Source organism: Lepisosteus platostomus, chromosome 2 (assembly GCF_059453375.1).
Source record: "Lepisosteus platostomus isolate fLepPlt1 chromosome 2, fLepPlt1.hap1, whole genome shotgun sequence".
NCBI classification, from domain to species: Eukaryota; Metazoa; Chordata; class Actinopteri; order Semionotiformes; family Lepisosteidae; genus Lepisosteus; species Lepisosteus platostomus.
Genome location: NC_142612.1, coordinates 8,298,210 through 8,315,428, shown reverse-complemented (window position 1 = coordinate 8,315,428; position 17,219 = coordinate 8,298,210). Strand labels below are relative to the sequence as shown.

The 17,219-nt window shown below is 41.0% G+C and overlaps 2 protein-coding genes across 2 annotated transcripts in view; both read right to left on the bottom strand.

Annotated features, from left to right (window-relative positions):
- Window positions 1–83: 83 nt before the first annotated feature.
- Window positions 84–9,107, bottom strand: ebpl (EBP like). Its single transcript, XM_088648952.1, has 4 exons — window positions 8,569–9,107; window positions 7,847–7,916; window positions 1,740–1,878; window positions 84–988 (listed from the first exon to the last, which is right to left on the bottom strand). Exons 1-4 carry the CDS (start codon window positions 8,752–8,754, stop codon window positions 754–756), a joined length of 630 nt encoding a protein of 209 aa, XP_088505078.1. The 5' UTR covers window positions 8,755–9,107; the 3' UTR covers window positions 84–753.
- Window positions 9,108–14,383: 5,276 nt separating this feature from the next.
- Window positions 14,384–17,219, bottom strand: part of kpna3 (karyopherin alpha 3 (importin alpha 4)) — a 35,141-nt gene continuing 32,305 nt past the window's right edge. The window contains exons 16-17 of the mRNA XM_088648882.1: window positions 16,568–16,662; window positions 14,384–16,341 (exon numbers count right to left, since the gene is read on the bottom strand). Of these exons, the coding sequence (XP_088505008.1) occupies window positions 16,243–16,341; window positions 16,568–16,662 (194 nt within the window). The 3' untranslated portion in view covers window positions 14,384–16,242. The remainder of the gene's footprint in view (window positions 16,342–16,567; window positions 16,663–17,219) is intronic.

Below are 17,219 nucleotides of genomic sequence, written 5' to 3'. Positions count from 1 at the left end.
CTTCCAGTTCCTTCTCTTATGAAGCTGTGTAATATAACTCACAAAGCAAAAAGTGGTAAAACAAATTGTTACTGATCTTGAAATATTACCATTTGCATTTATTTCAGTCGTGAGAAATACCATTGTCTGTACATTTAAAGTCACAGAGACTTCCTACTCTGCCTGAAACCGAATTTTAACAGTGCTGAGGAACCCTGTAGTGATTCTTAGTCAGGATGAAACACTTTCTGGAAAAACATTTGTTCATAATTACTCTGTATGATTTTGAGAGTTCTGAAGATTTCTTTCATCTTTATTTGTTTAAAGGTTCACAGGAATGCATCACGAATATTCTCTCAGAAATGTAACACATGTATTTTGGATATTTTATTGATGTTTCTTTGCTGTTCTCATGAACAGTACCGATACTGTAGTGTTGTAGCATCTTCTTTCTGTATTATTTTCTTCCTTTACTGAAAGAAAATTAAGTACTGCTGAAGAAGATTATGGGAAGCTTTAGAAGTGCTTAAAGTATTGAAATGACAAAGAGATTTCAAACGCTCTGCAGTCGAGCTTTCTGAAGTCAAGTGCATATGAACCAACAACGCGTGTGCTCATGTCATCCACCCAGATACAGGAAGTGAGAGCTGCTTTAAGATGCTGAACTAATGACATCTCCATCATTGGGCTGGGTCTTCAGCTAAACCACAGCATGGTTTCAGACTTAAGTACAGTGTTTGCTCCCTCTGACTGTTGAACTATAAAGACACAAGTCTATTTCACCTTCTTCTCCGCCAGTTGAGTGTGAGTTCTTTGAAGTGCCATCCATGACTGCCACAACAGGAGTCCTGGCACAACCACCCAGATCCCATTAAAGAAGACCAGGTACACCCAGAGGAAAAGCCAGTTGCTGGTGTTTAGATTGGGGCTGCCAACCAGCCAGTCAGGACAGAAGGTCATCCAGCCTCCGTACAGCTCACAGACACACAAGGTGATCTGGATGAAGTGCCTGAGAGGGACAAAGACCAAGTTTACACAGGCTGACTTGTTTGTCTTTGCTAATGATTTCTAGGAGGGAAAAGATTATGGAAAGAGTTGCAATGTGTATGTACAGTAGATCTGGGTTGTAAATGAAATTCAATGCATTGTTCTTAGCTGTGGACTTCAGAATACCGTTCAACAACTAGCCACACACCCTCAATTATTACTAGTAGCTTTGAGAGGGCTCGTCAGAAACTGCTTTTACTGGGGTAGAAAGGTAAATTTACAGAGGTAATAACAGAGGAAGACGAAGCCTAGTACACAACTCAAAATAAACAATTTCAAATGAAACACCATGACATTTTGAACTGTAATTTGGCTAAAAGCGACGTAGTGCCCAGAGACACCCCACACACACAGCAGAGTAACTAAGGAGTTAAACAGTCTTGAAACTTCGACTATAGGCGAGACCTTCTTACAAAACTACCACAAAACACTTTTGTGAAGAACTTCTTAAAGGACTTTAGTAATTTGATGCATGTTCGATATATTTATAATTCCAACTCATATCCCACGCAGGGTGGAGTCTGCTTGGTGCCTTAGGAGCTCCAGGTTGTCTCAACCCTTAATAGGAAGGAGCCTTCGTCAGGTAATAAATAATTTACTTTTCAGGTACAAATCTTTCAGGGGAACTTAATCTTGTTGTTTTTTTGACAGGGCAGTTCTCAGACTCATAGTATTTCAGTAATGCTTTAAAAGAAAGAATTTGCTTCAGTCACCTGTAGTGTTTATCCTTGACTATGGCATAAATGAGAACCACTGCTAGGAAGCCATCTAACACCACAGTGAGCAACTCCAGGGACACGATTGTGGGATCCGAATGGAGCCACCTCTCATCCGCTTTTCCATATTCCTTCCCTGTTGATGACGACAGAAAAAAAATCAGTTTAAAGGTCATGAACTCCTGGGTCTGCCGACCTCGCAGGCAGGAGCAATGCTGCACAAGTGGCACATATCACAAGAGAGCAGGCAATGTGCTCAGGTTGTGCTGCTGGAACTTGAGCTACGCAGCAGGTTTGAAGTGAAGCCAGTCACACGTGCAGGGTGCAGGGTGCAGGAGGGTGGCATTGCTACAAGCTGTGGATTGTCCTTCCTGTATGATTAAGGGCTGGGAGAGGATTACCAGTGCATCATTGTGGTTCTGAGCTCTGGCTTTCTAATAAGAAGGCTGTTGGTTCAAATCCCAGCTAAAACACAAGTTGCATACAAGGTACTTCAATCAGTTTTATCAAGTGTAATGTCATATACTGTATATATAATATGTATAAGTCCCTCTGGAAATAAGCATTGGGAAAATGGATTGTACCCAATCCTTCATTATAATTTATTCAGGTATAAGCTTTTGATGTTTGCTCAGTGTTAAGCACCAAGGATCTGTTTGATTATCATGGGAAAAACAAGCAAAGCTGTGATTTTTTTTTCATATTAAGGCTATCACGTTTGTTGACAAAAGGTTGTCCATTAATGAGATGAATATTTCTCTCCGAAATGAAAATTGACTGCAATTGCATTTTTTGTTCGGCTTTTCCAGGTATGAAGTAACCCCATGACGTCTATAACCATGTCTCGCCACTAGAGGTCTCTCTATAACGAGGCTTAATGTGGCGGTTTGCGCCTTGTCAACAGCCAAATGCTGGGTCTTGCAAACGAATTCCGATCATTGCAGGCGTCACATTTTCTGCTTGCAGTCGTCACACTGCAGCGGCAATTCTAAGGCGTACATTCAAAACTAAAAAAATAAAAAATCTGTAAATAATTAATATAAAAGAAAAATGGGAGAGTCACGATTTGCACAAGCATACAAACCCTAGGTACACAAACATACCGTAACAAGCCACACAACTAGCTGAGGGGCCTCTTTGTGCAATAATAAGGGTTCTCATTAAATTAGAACAAACACAAATGTCTCTGTGAGGTTCCCTGTTCAGGTAGTACATTTCAAGCAAGACTTCAAGCATGAAAACTAATGAGCTTTCAAAGCAAGTCGAGGATGAGGTTATTGAAAAGCACAGATAAGGAGGAGGGTAAATATTGACGTTTCTGATGATCCCAGTGAGCACAGACTACTCAATCATGAAAAAAATGAAAGGGGTGTGTCTCAGTGTGTCTCGCCCCCTCCATTGTGAATTTGCACTACTCCCATCTGTGAGCTGCCTCTGTGCCCCCAGGTATAAAGTACCAGACTAAGGACATCTTTCATCGCCACTGTAATATCTCTCTCAAACAAGGTCAAATAACTATCATATTTTGTATACAATCCTTCTCTATTGGTCATGTTTGTCTTCCTTGTCGTATTGTTGTATTGGACTGTGCTGTAAAACAAATTTCCCCCAGAGGTTAATAAAGCAGAAATTGAATTGCAGTTGCATTGTGACTTCGGACTCAGCCACAGGGTAAGCAGGGCACTGGGGGGGGGGAGGGGGGTGTCACTCTGAAGCCACTGGTGACCTTGAAACAGCGAGTTTTCAACTGGAGCACCACAAACCTGTATGAAACTGACACAAAAAAACCCCATCTCAAATCCCACATGGGGTTTGCAACAAAGCACCTACGTGATACGACACGCATGTGGCAAAAGATAAAACTGGAAAGTTTGGGCCCAAATGCAAAGCATTACATTCTGTGCAGACTCAGTATGGTGCATCAACCAGTCACAACACCATTCCTACCATCAAGCACGGTGCTGGCTGCACTGTGTTCATGAGTCGCTTCTCCTTAGCTGGGACTTCTCAAAACGGAGGGAAAATGGATTAGAACTTGAATATAGGGAAATCGTAGGGGAAAACCCTGCTCAAGTCTGGAACCTCCCATTCAAAGACCAGAGTTGAATCCCATCCCAGGTGGAGTGTTGGCACTGAGGCTAAGGATCTGCGCCTGTGGCTGGAAGGTTGCTGGTTCAAATCCCATGGCTGGCAGAGGAATCCTACTCTGCTGGGTCCCTGAGCAAGGCCCTTACCCCCAACTGCTCTGGGGTGCTGTATAAATGGCTGACCCCAAGCTTTTCTCCCTGTCTGTGTGTCTCATGGAGAGCAAGCTGGGGTATGTGAAAAGACAAATCCCTAATGCAAGAAATTGAACATAGCCAATAAGGTTATTTGATCTTATTGAGAATCTGAAGAAAGTCATGAAAACTGCTGTCCTTAAGCGACCCCCAAACAACTTTGAGAGAGCCCAAGCAAATTTGTAAAGACTAATGGAAAAAAAAAAAACGTGCCTGTGTGCAAAGATAGTAATTCCCTCGGGAGGGGGATCAGAATACCTCCTGGGTATCCCTGCCTGTCGTAAGAGGCGACTAAAAGGGTTGTGTCAGGAAGGGCATCCGACGTAAAACCATCTTGCCAAAACCATGGTTGCAAAGAACACAAAGCACATACCGGATCGGCCGGGGCCCGGGTTAACAACGTCCGCCATTAGTGCTGTGTCCCAACAGGGTACTAATGGAAATTATGCTACTGTGGGGAAAACTGTAGAGTGGGGGCTACAGAAAAGAAACAAGGTGAAGGGGCCTGGAAGGAATGTTAAGTCAATGAGAGTGGGGAGTTGGAATGTTGGCACCATGACAGGGAGAGGGAGAGAATTGGTTGAAACTATGGCAAGGAGAAAAGTGGAGATCTTGTGTGTGCAAGAAACCAAGTGGAAAGGAAACAGCTCAAGACACCTAGGAGAGGGATACAAGATTCTATATGCTGGAAAGAGTACCAAAATGAATGGAGTGGGTGTGATAGTGTGCAAAGACCTAGCAGACAAGATAGTGAGGGTGGTTAGACACTCAGACAGGATTATCAATGTACAGGTGGCTTTTGAGAGTGGGTTATGGAATATCATCTCTGTATATGCACCACAGGTAGGAAGACCACAGGAGGAAAAGGATAGCTTTTTGGAAGATCTCGAAGAAGTGGTTAGCAGAATCCCAGGAAATGAAATGGTGGTAATTGGAGGAGACTTCAATGCACATTTAGGAGAGAAATGCCCAGATTATCCAGATGAACATGGTCAGAGAGGGCTAGGAGAGAGAAATGAAGAAGGAGGAAGGCTACTAGAAACACTCCAAGCTCTTGAATTGTTTGCAGTGAACACAGGGTTCACGAAGAATTATGAGCAAAAGGTGACATACAGGAGTGGAGGCCATGATACCCAAATAGATTACATATTAGTGAGAAGAATTGATAGAGCGAAAGTCCAAGATGCTAAAGTCCTGCCCTATGAGGCTGTTACCAGACAACACAGGCTACTGGTGATGGACATCACAATATTGAAGGAGCGAAGAATAAGGCAGAGGAAACACCCAGCACGAACAAAAGTGTGGAAACTGAGAGAAAACAAAGTAGATTTCAACAGGCTGGTGAAAGAAATGAAAAACAACACAGAGGAAACAGAGGAGCCTTCAGTTGAAGAAGAGTGGACTGAGATGAGCCACATCCTAGAAGAGGCTGCTACCAGGGTTTGTGGAAAGACAAGAGGAGGCAGACCGAGGGAAAATGAAGAGTGGTGGTGGGATATGGAAGTTCAGGAAACACTGAAGGAAAAGAAAAAAGCATACAAGGCACTGAAAGATGGCACTGGAGAATTACAAGAATATAAGAGACTAAAGAAGGTAGCAAAAAGAAGTGTAGCAAGAGCAAAGGAAAGAGCCTGGAAAGAATGGTATGAGAAACTTGAAACAAAGGAAGGAGAGGACCAAATCTACAAGATTGCTAAACATAGAGCGAGACAGAAAAAAGATATTATCCGGGTGGCGGTACTCAAGGATGGAGAAGGCAGAGTCTTGATTAAACAAGAACAGATCAAGCAAAGATGGCTGGAGTACTTCAAAAATCTGTTAAATGTAGAAAATGAGAGGGAGAACCTAGTGGAGGCAGACGTAGTGTGTGGACCAATCCAAGAAATTTCAGTAAAGGAAGTGACAGAAGCTATCAAAGAGATGAAAGTGGGCAAAGCAACTGGACCATCAGGAATAGCAGCAGAACACTTTAAGAACCTCGATGAAGAGGGGATTCAGTGGCTGACGAGATTGCTAAACAATATTGCAAAGGAAGAGAGAATTCCAGAAGAATGGACAAAAAGCAGTATGGTTACCATCTACAAGGAGAAAGGAGACCCAATGGAGTGTAAAAACTATAGAGGAATAAAACTTCTGGAACATGGATTGAAAATCCTGGAAAAAATTCTGGACAAGAGACTCAGGAAGATAATCAGGATCCACAACTCACAATTTGGATTCTCAGCGGGGAAAAGCACAACAGATGCCATTTTTGTGATGAGACAGTTACAGGAGAAGACACTAGAGAAAGGGAAAAAGCTGTATGTGGCCTTTCTGGACTTGGAGAAGGCATATGACCGTGTGCCCAGAGAGGTGGTGTATTGGTGCTTGAGGAAGAAAGGAGTACCAGAAAGCATGGTGAAGTTAGTTCAAGCAACCTATAGAGATACAACTACAAAGATGATAACACAACAGGGAGAGACAAAAGAGTTTGAAATCACAGTTGGAGTACACCAAGGATCAGCACTAAGTCCTTTCCTTTTCATAAACATTATTGACACACTGACAGAGGAGGTAAGAACAGAAGTGCCTTGGGAACTCATCTTTGCTGATGATGTGGCACTGATGGCAGACTCAGAAGTAGAACTACAGGAGAAAGTGTTCAAATGGCAGAGGAGTCTGGAAAAGGGTGGACTGAAAATGAATGCAGAAAAATCTGAAATAATGGTAATGGAGAGAAGAGGAGATACTATGACCAATGTTGAGGAGACAAATGGAGGAAAACTGAAACAAGTTGATGACTTTAAATACCTTGGATCAAAACTGGTAAAGGGAGGAGAAACACTGGAGGCAGTAAAACAAAGAGTGAAAGCTGGATGGAACAAGTGGAGAGAAATAACTGGAATAATCTGTGACAGGAAAATTCCCAGAAAGTTAAAGTGCAAAATGTACAAGACTGTGATTAGACCTGTATTACTATATGGAGCTGAATGCTTGGCAGTTGGAAAGAGGGAAGAGAACTTGATGAGAAGAACTGAAATGAGGATGTTGAGATGGATTCTGCAGATTTCAATGAAGGATAAGATCAGAAATGAAGAAATCCGTAGACGATGTAGGGTGGTGGATGTGGTTGAGAAGATGCGAGAAGCGAGGTTACGGTGGTATGGACATATCATGAGGAGGGACGTTGAGGAAGTAACAAAGAGGGTAATGGAATTTGAGGTGGAAGGTAACAGAGGAAGAGGCAGGCCTAGAAAGAGATGGATAGATTGTGTGAGAAAAGATATGGAGGTATGTGAAGTGAGTGAGGAAGATGTGCTCGACAGAGACAAATGGAGAAGAGCAACCAAAGCAGCTGACCCCAGGACAGTCTGGGACTAAGGCTGTGAAAAAGAAGAAGAAGAAGTGCAAAGATAGTAGAGACTCACCCAAAAAGACTTGCTGCTGTCCAAGGTGCTTCCACCAAATACTGGGTTCAGACTCTTAATGCTTATGCAATCAATGTATTTAATTTTTTTTGTTAGTTTTTGCTTATAATTAGAATCCTTCCCTTTGAATATTTAGATTTTGAATACAACAGTAATATCCTTGACCAGGTAGTTTGACCATTGTTGAAAAGAAAACTGTCAACTTTATAATTTTAGAAAACGAGACGCTCTGAATAATTTTGTAAGGCAGTGTATGGGCACTGCTCAAACCTTGGTAGTTGTCAGTAAAACCGACAAAAGTACCAAGTGCAGTTTCATATTTATATCATATTTCATTAATAAAGACGTTATAGGATAATGTATATATGTATAATGTAGGATAGTATCTACTGATTCAAAACACCCGCATGATACTTACACAACTCGGCAAAGACATTGTCAGAGGTGGCCACTGTTCCAACCAGTGACATGTACACAAACGGCCCTTCCTTTAAAAAAGAAACATTAAAATTACAACCCAACACATATTACGTGGCCTGACGAAAAATGCCTGTATAAAGTAGGGTTTCATACCCATAATGCCAAAATATTTTAAATATTGAAATATGTAAATTATCAGCAGCGGTGACATTCTGAAACCTGACGAAAGAAAAATCATCAACCCGAAATAAAAATCGTCATGTTGACGTCTCGGTTACCTTTCTGTTTTAAGTTAAGCAAAATTAAGTTATTTGCGAACACCACTTTATTCACTTACACCACCGTTGCAAACTAAACCGAAAAGCAAGTGGACGCTGGACAGCAGTCGGTTCAGTTGCTCTCGTTTTAAAGGCAATGCTCAACGACAAAAATCCGGTGCAGAGCAGAAAAGGGATCTGGATATCGCGTTTGGAACCAAAACAAGACACCCAAAACCACCACTGAAAATGCTGTTCTGTTAGTATCACTTCTTGGACAGAAATGTTCAGGAGGCGCAACATTCATTCACTGCCCGCTGCATCCTTCCGCACTACCAATTTACAATTTACCGCGCCTGCCCTGTGGCCGAAATTGGGCAGGCACTAAACTCGGGAGCTCCAAATTATTCCTGTTCTGGGAAGGAGCCGTGGGGTTCAGTTTTCTTGCACGTCCGGGACTCACCAAGGTGAAATGTACGATGGCATCATAGAAGAGCCAGATTAAGACCCATCTGTCCGCCCGGCAGCACCGCCCGCCGATCAGCCGAGCCAGCCCGTACCCGGCTGCGAGCTGCGAGCCGCAGGCCAGCAGGGAGCCCACGGTCACGGGCGTGAGCAGCGCGGGGGCTCCTTCCGACTCGGACAACATGGTATTCAGCAGACTATCGCTATAAAGGATTTCAGGCTCGTTTCTAAAGGAGGTCGGGCTGGGCAGAGCCCCGGACGGACACAGAAACAGAGAGGATCCGCGGCGTGAGGACCTTCGCTCCTCCCCGCCTGGCGCCGGCGGCGGCTCCGCACTCCGGCCATTGGCTTGATCGCGGATCTCCCCACTTTACAAGCAACGTCTGAGGGGTGGTGGGGGTTGATAAAGAATGGGCCCAGGGCCAATGACACTACGGTATCGCAATATATTTCAATTTACGATTATTGCGAATATTTATCTGGATCCACGTGAAAATCAGAATTCAGAGCATTTGCTTTTCCGAGCGCTTTTCTTGTTGCTGTATATGTCGCACTTTTTGTTGCTCGGAGAATGACGGGGTGTGCGTGTGTCATGCTTCACTTGGATTGGTTCGTAGCTCAGGTATTTCACCAGCTTTTGTTATTTTCGTGATCCTAAACTAAACAAAATGCAAACGAGAGGGGTCCTCTTGGTCTGTCTAGCCTGCTTAGCTCATTAGCAGCTCATACATTTACCACGATCCTTCCTTGAAAGAAGCCAAGGTACTGTATCGGTCTCTGCCGGGTGTCTGGCAGTGTGTTTCAGACTCTCACAGCCCAGTGTGTAAAGAAGTGCCTTCTGTTTCAGTGTTAAATGCACCTCCGCTTGTTCCCCGTTTTGCGTTTGCGTTCCCTGGTTTGTGTAGAGCGAGTGAGCCGTATTTTATTGACAGTCACGGAGACAACATACAAGCTCCGTACAGAAGACCACCCCTGGCAGGAATCAAACCGTGAGTGGTAGTGCTCATCGCCATGCCTTCATACTGCTGTATTGCGATATTTAAATTGTACTGTCACAAAAAAAATAACCTAGCCGTTTGGAGGTTTGGAGGTAAATGACCGGCAGTTCTTTTTTTTTCACCGGAGCAGTTATTGGAGTGAATGTCTATTTAAAAGTGCACAAAATGGTGGCCAGGAAGTCGCCCTGGTTTATCAATGAACCTTACTGATCCACATTCTGCTATGCCACTAGAGTGATACCTCTCAGGTTGGGAGTTAATTGACCTGTTTTCAAAGAGCAACTAGAATTATAAGGGCACATTTCAGCAAGCTCTCCTTGTGGGAGAACATCAAGTTATTTCTGCAAGACTGGGAGGCGTGATTCTACAGCAGTTTTGGGTGAGGTGACAGTTACCAATATTCAGGTCAATGAGTAGAGCATTCCCAAGTTAATGGTAGTTTCAATCTTGATCAAAGAAATTGGCCACAAGGCTCATGTAGAAACTAATGTTACTAGACGTTAACTATATTGTCATTAGAATGACAGTCAAACTCCATACATTTGGAATTTGACTAAACAGCCTTGAGCAGGAAGAGTTTCCAGAAGAAGATGAGTTCTATCGAGTACTCCGTGTGGCCAGGAAAATGATCACAGCAACTTGAGAACAGTTCTCGATCCAGCTGTTTCCTGAAAGAAAACAGGAAGGGTATTGGCTTCAAACATATGACTGGGTAGCTTGTTCCAGACTCCCACAATCTTTTGAGTAAAGTAAGGCCTCAAGTTCTGTTTTAAATGCTCTTCCACGCTGTTTCCATCTGTGTGCTCAGGTGGGTGTTTCACTGTTTATTCTGAAGAAGTCCTGTGGGCTGACCGGGCAGTGCCTTTGGGGATAGTGAATACTGGTATCAGGTCTCTACGTAATCTCTGTTCAGGTTCTGTTCCTTCAGTCTCTTAGGGTAGAACATTCCGGTAAGCCCCAGAATGTGTTCATACTTTAAGTTCTAACACTTGCATATAATTGTAAACCTTGCACTTCTCTGCATCAAACATCAGCTGGCAGGTGTTTGCTTATCCTTGATTTCTTTTTCTAAGTCTTTTTGAATTTCATCTGCTGCTTCTACAGTTTTTGCTCATTCTCCTAATTTGGTATCACTTGCTCACTTGACTAGTTTACTAACTACATGGGAGTCTAGATCACTGATAAAAATTGAGAAGTGCTGTGGTCCCAGTAAAAATCCCTTTTGTACTCCACTAATTACAGTACATTACTCCAGTTTGAGTAATAACCAATTCTCAACCCAAACACTTCCACTTACCTGAAAACCCACTGCCTACCACAATTGCATAATTAATTGTATATTCCTATCTTTCTTAAAATCCTTCTGAAAATCTTACCACACAGTTTCAGGCCCTATGTATATTTATAACTGTTATTGCTTGCTCAAAGAAACCCTAACAAGTAGGTTTGGCAAGACCTTAATTTTCTGAATCCATGCTATTTCCTAGGATAATATTCCATATACTGTAGGTGATCCTGTAATTTAGTTTTTATAACTGTTTACATAACCTTACATGCAATAAAAGTCTTATTTATTGGTCTATAATTGTTCATTTCCATTTTCTCACCCCTTTACGTGTTTGTAATTTTTTTAACTGTGTCCTGTTGTATTCTAGTCATTTTGTAAAGTCTTTTCTTTCCCCGTTTATTTTAATCAGTTTCTTGAACTTTATTAGGATTCTGTTTTTTAGCTTTTTAACTCACTTTTGGGATACATTTGTTCTGAGATTCAAGTAGAATCTGTTTCAATTGTTAAAATTGTTTGCATCTATTTTCCACTGATTTAGTATCTATCCCACTCCATTTTACTTCTCTTATTCTGTTTCATTCCTTCAAAATTGAAACATACCATTTCATGATGACAGTCTTCTAATTTTTTCTGTCTCTGTTTGTCTCACTGTCTTGATCGTTGGAAAGATCTATAAAATTATTTCCTCCAGTAGATGTCTACCATTTCAATTTCTGCTCCTGATATTCCTTTAGGTCTTTCCCTTTGTTGGGAAAGTTGAAGTCTCCCAGAAACTATTTTTTCTTTTGCCCTTTAATTCTTTCATGTGATGTGTGAAGTATTAATTGTGTATTTCATGGGTTCTGAGGAATTTCTATTACTTTTGCCAATATCTCGGATTAGTATTGTAAATAAGATCTGGGATTAGAAGTAAGGCCAGATTAGGGTTCCAAAAAGTATAAACATTGATTCAATCAGGAATACAGATATCCTACACAGTGACCTTTAAATAGTGTGCTTGTGCTTCTTTGTCGGTGGTTCCAGCTGTTACCAACAGGTGGTTAAAATGCATGGTACTTGTTCTTTTCTGTTTAGACTACCTGTGACACACTGGACACGTCATAAGATGTTTCAATGCTGATTACAAAGAAACATTAAGGAAAGCAGTTTAGGGACATGGGATTGTTATTAGACAGCGGAGCACCTTCAGTAACAGACTGCTCCAGCTACGGTGTTCAAGGGAACGTTTCCGCAGGTCCTTCCTCCCGGAAGTGTATAACACTGCCCTAGGCTAGGCCTGTTAGCCCTTCATCTGCTCATCTATGGCCAGCATGTTGCTCTCATGTACTTTTGGACACTGCAGTAATATGTTTATACTGTGGTATTTTCAGTCTGTACATACCTATGCGCATTTTGCACATCTTTTGTTTTACAGTTACTATTAGCATATTTTGCACACATATTTTGCTATTTTATTTTGTATTCAATATACTTATTTAATTACTGTAATGCTGTATTTTAATTGTAGCCTATTCTGATGTCTGTCTTGCTTTTCTTGGGCTGTGCTGCTGTAACGCTTCAGTTTCCCTTTGGGATCAATGAAGTCTTATCTTATCATCTCAAAGCAGTCATTCCCATATGCAAAATATTTTCCCTTGCCATGCAACCATTTACAGTATGCTCCTCTAGTATGCATGGAAAGTGTATTCAGAAGATGTTTATAGTATACCAACTTTACTCACTATAACTTTACTCACTACACAAGGATAACTCGAAGAGGGAAGGGATAAGAATAAATGACCTGGAAAAATAAATGACAGATCACTCTTAAGTTAATCAAGCTTACTCCCAGTTCTTGTAAGTCACACCCTCTATGGGTTTTATAGGGGACTCAGATTTCATAATGAGCACCTGACGGTATTGCAGTTATGACTAATAAAGTTATTTAGCTGATTTAATTAAGCCTTTAAAAAAAGCTTGTGGCCCCAGAATCGTGACTCTAAGGCTGTATAAGAAAGGAAATGAAGATCACTGCTCTAAAGAGATGGTTTACAAAGTTTTCCAGTCCGAAGTCCCCCATTCAGGAAAGCACTTCCCAGTGTAGACCAAATCAAACTGAAGTCTGGAATTATAATTCCCTGTGTCTACTGTACATAGTCCTTTCCCCACTACAGAAGACGTGAAAGCATTTTACTTACATCAGTAAAGAGGAGTAACCATTTGGGTGACCTGTGAGAGCTATCGAGTACCATTATACAGCAGATCAGGTGAACAGGTGAGAAATGACCACCCACAGAATAAGAGATCTCAGAGAGGGCAGAATGTACAAGACCAGATTCAGGCAGGACACTGGCATTAACAGTCGATAATGGTATTCTACAACTGAAGATGGTCACTCAACCTCCTACAACATAGAGCCCCCAGTCATCATACTGGGGAATCAGTTTTCAAAGACTGTGATGCAGGGACAAGAGCACCACCTATGGCTCCAAAAGCCCCGCTTATAGCGGCAACCTAGTTTTCCTTGAAAGCTTCCTTCCCAGTGCTGACCACGCCCAGCCCAGCCGAGCTTCTGAAGAACTGGAGAGCTCAGGCTACAAGCTGGAAACAGTGCTGGACGACAGTACTATTATCAAGTACTGAACGGAGAATTGTAGAACTCCACAGTGCCCGAGTTGATTTTACAGATTGTAATTAGAAGGTGGAAAGTTTCCTCCTTTCTAAGACCCATCCAGCGAGGAGGACACCTGGATAAAAACCCCTTTCTCCAAGTGCTGCTCCTGCAAAACATTTAAGAGCTACAATGATCAGGACCCTGGACAGCATCACTTGACCAGAATCTAGCCTGATCCATTTAATGGAATAATCAAAACATTTACTTCAAACAAATCAGGAACAAGAGACAAGGAAGGAACTTAAAAGCCCTTAATGTACAGTTCAGAAGCTATGTTGTGCAGACAAATACTCAGGTATAATATACTTACTCTTGATGAGGCTCAGGCAAACAACTATCTCAACACGGCTTTCTCATTCTACATATTTCAACACACGTGGATTATTGCTCATAACGAATGCAGCAAAAGTGAAAACTACTGAACTAGACTAGGGAAACCCCTAGCTAGTCTATTATTAAAGTCAGAATACTAAAGCAGATCAGACATACAAACTCGAGTCATTTAACCACTCACACACACACTGTCCCACTCCACAGTGTCAATTAGGACACTAAGAAAAAGAGCTAACAGCAAGTTTATTTTTGTTAGTGTAACTAATACAGAAACAATGCTCTGAAGAGGGAAAATGTGAACGGATGTTATGTCACTTAAATTAAACCTTAAACAGAGAAATTACATGAACGCAGTTAGGATTGGGAGTGAAGAGGGCATAAGGGGGTATATATACAATGTCAAGTGCTACAAATTTATTTTTTGCCAATCTACAGAAAAGCCCCATTGCTCTGTGTTCACTCAATTGCTGTTTTTCAAATAACTCCATGCTAAATGTATTTTAATGTAAAAAGTTTAAGAAAATGAAAAACAAAGGCACAATGAATTTCAACTCATTCTTTAATATGCACAAGAGTTGAAGGAAACAATGAGCCACCTTAAAGAGAAATTGAATCTAAAATTTATAAAAAGATATAAATAATCAGAGGCCAAAATGCAATCTGTCACATTTTAAAACAAGTTTCTTTAGCAAGTAAAAATCTTGCAATGTACATAAGCTTGTATCAATTTCTGATACAAGACAACTCTACTCTTTAAAGTGGCTCTTTCTAGGCGTCTAGATAAATCATGAATGTACACCTGCTAAAGATTTTGTTCATCAGTTATAAATGGCTACTCCAGAAAGCTCTGACTGCATTCCAAATCCGACATCTTTGCAGTAGTTAGCAGCCAAAACATAACTACATTAGTCCAAACGCAATTTTTTTTAATCCCTTTACAAATAAATGCACAGGGAGACGAAGACATTTATGCCCAGTCACAACAGCAATAAAACCCATTCCAATAATGGTATCATCTTTATCACGATACGCATGTTAAAAACAAAACTCCCCGTTAATTTGAACAGTAAATACAATATTATTCTGCAGAATATCCCAGATGTACAGTTAGCAGCCACTGCAGCTTTTATACAAGCCTTATATATGACAATTGGAAAGATATACTTTTGTACAATTGAGTTGTAGCACGAAACCTTCTGAAAAAAAGTATTGCAAAGGTCATGGGCCACATGATTCAGTTTTTTCCTTTAATTTTTAATACTCTGTAATTGCTGCCTTTCACAATTAAGCACAGGTTACAGTTTTGATGTGTGCGTAAGACTGAATTACTGCAAACTTGGAAGATCCACAGATTAAACCCAGTACAATCCAACCATTGTCACTACTTTTTTTACTCTCAATTTAAACTAAAAATATATAATCAACCCTAAAAGGAAAAAAAAAAGCTGAAAGCAAGATTGGTAGTTATACATATTCGGAGAGGAATTATCAGGACACTGCTCAGAACTTTTACATCAGAATCAGAACTCCTGCTTTCAGCTTAAAAAGCTTAACGGAGATTGCATTTCAAAAGACCATGCACAGCAGCTGACTACTTGAATGAGGAGGAACACAGGTTGAAATCAGTAGTCAAGCAGGACTTCAGTCTTCAATATTAAGTGTGATAATTTCAGTCAAAAGTGTCGGCTCCAACAGAAGAGTTCAATTCTTAAATTTTCTTTTCATTCTCGTCCCCCAGACCTACAAAAAAATGAATGCTACAAAGTCCTTTTCTGAAAGAATTTAAGTAAAATGAACCTTTTCTCCACTTAATTGTGTCATTTCTTACAAGTATTTTTTGTTCACATCGTCTTTTTTACATTAAAAAAACCTCATTCTTCCATGAAAAAAAGCTGTGGCGACAAATGACAATGTTCGTCCATTCATGTTGAACTTCTCCCCTCTCCCCTTTTCCTTCTCAAAAAATTCAAAGCTCTTTCAGTCGAAATCCACATATCATTTTGCCACACACTGAGTTTTAAGTTTCAACATCTTAAAACAGGGTTACTGGTTTTAAAAGTGATTACTGGAGTTGGTGGCGAGGATGTGATACCAGGGAAGGAAAGGCAAAAAAACCCATTCACAAATGCTGGGATTTTGTTTTCTTCACTGATATGATGGCAAATAAAATGGGTTTATATTCATGCACACTTAATCCTTAGTCTGTGTGGTAGCAACTTTTGGCAACTGCAGAGTGACTGACAAAGAGGCTTTTTTTTAACTGTAGAAGCATCGACTGAAGATGCACAAATTGTCTTTGATCCTTCAGTGCTTGTTTTATTTTTTTTTCTGGTTAGTGAATCTCTTGTGGTGTTTTTGAAGTTGGTAGGTGGTGCAGAGCAGCTGAAACATCCAATTTCCTTAAAATTTGAACTCCTTGGTTTGCAAGTTGGACGCAGGGTCAAAATTAAAGGTTCCTCCTTGGGTAGGCTCAGGAATCAGGCTGGGATCCTCGTCAATCTGAAAAGGCAAGGACATTAAAGAGCAAAATGTCAGTGATTTGGAAAACATTTTCCACACACCTTAAGCTGATAAAAGTAACTCCCAAAGAAGAATACCAAACATGCAATCACGAGCTCAGCAAATGCCTATTAAGATACCCTTAAATCACCTCAAAGCCAAGGGAAAAGCACAAGACAGTACAAAAACAAATGAAGTATGTGCTTCATTCAGCTCTGGCACTTACATCATCTCCTGAAAAGTACTGATCAATAATTTCAAATGCTAATTTGTAGATGTCCTCATTTTCATGCTGCTGCAGATTTTCTATTTTCTCCAGACCTATAATCAGAAAGAGAAAAGCATTTAAACCAAAAACATTTTGAAAGGTAACGTTTATTGCAAACTAGGGCACATTAGGCAATCTTAACTTGTGTAAACAGACTTCTTGGATCCAAGACAAATGCAAAAATAAAAGCTTTTATTTCATTCAGAGAAGTTCTGTAAAAAAAAAAGCTGACCAACAGCAAGAAAACATTCCACCTGGATTTTACAGGATGACGCAATGTGCTCATCAGTGCTGCCTCCATGTAGTTGAGCCTAATTCAACCCGAGTCATTACAACCAAACAGACGTGTTTTAACATTAAAAAAATGGGACAAAATGCAAGCCTGTGTCGGAATGAAATGTGAACTACTGGGAAGTAAATGCACAAAAGCACGCAACTGCCCCAAGTGACAATAGCAGCGAACAGCCACATATAACAAAAAAAAAGGTCAACCCAGGCAAAAACGAGTAGTTTTGTTTGTTTCCGTTTCGATGAATTTGGCAGTTAAGGTGCTGGAAGAATATTCCCACAGGACCTGGTAGAAACCGGGTTTGCGAGCTTGGGTGTGCCA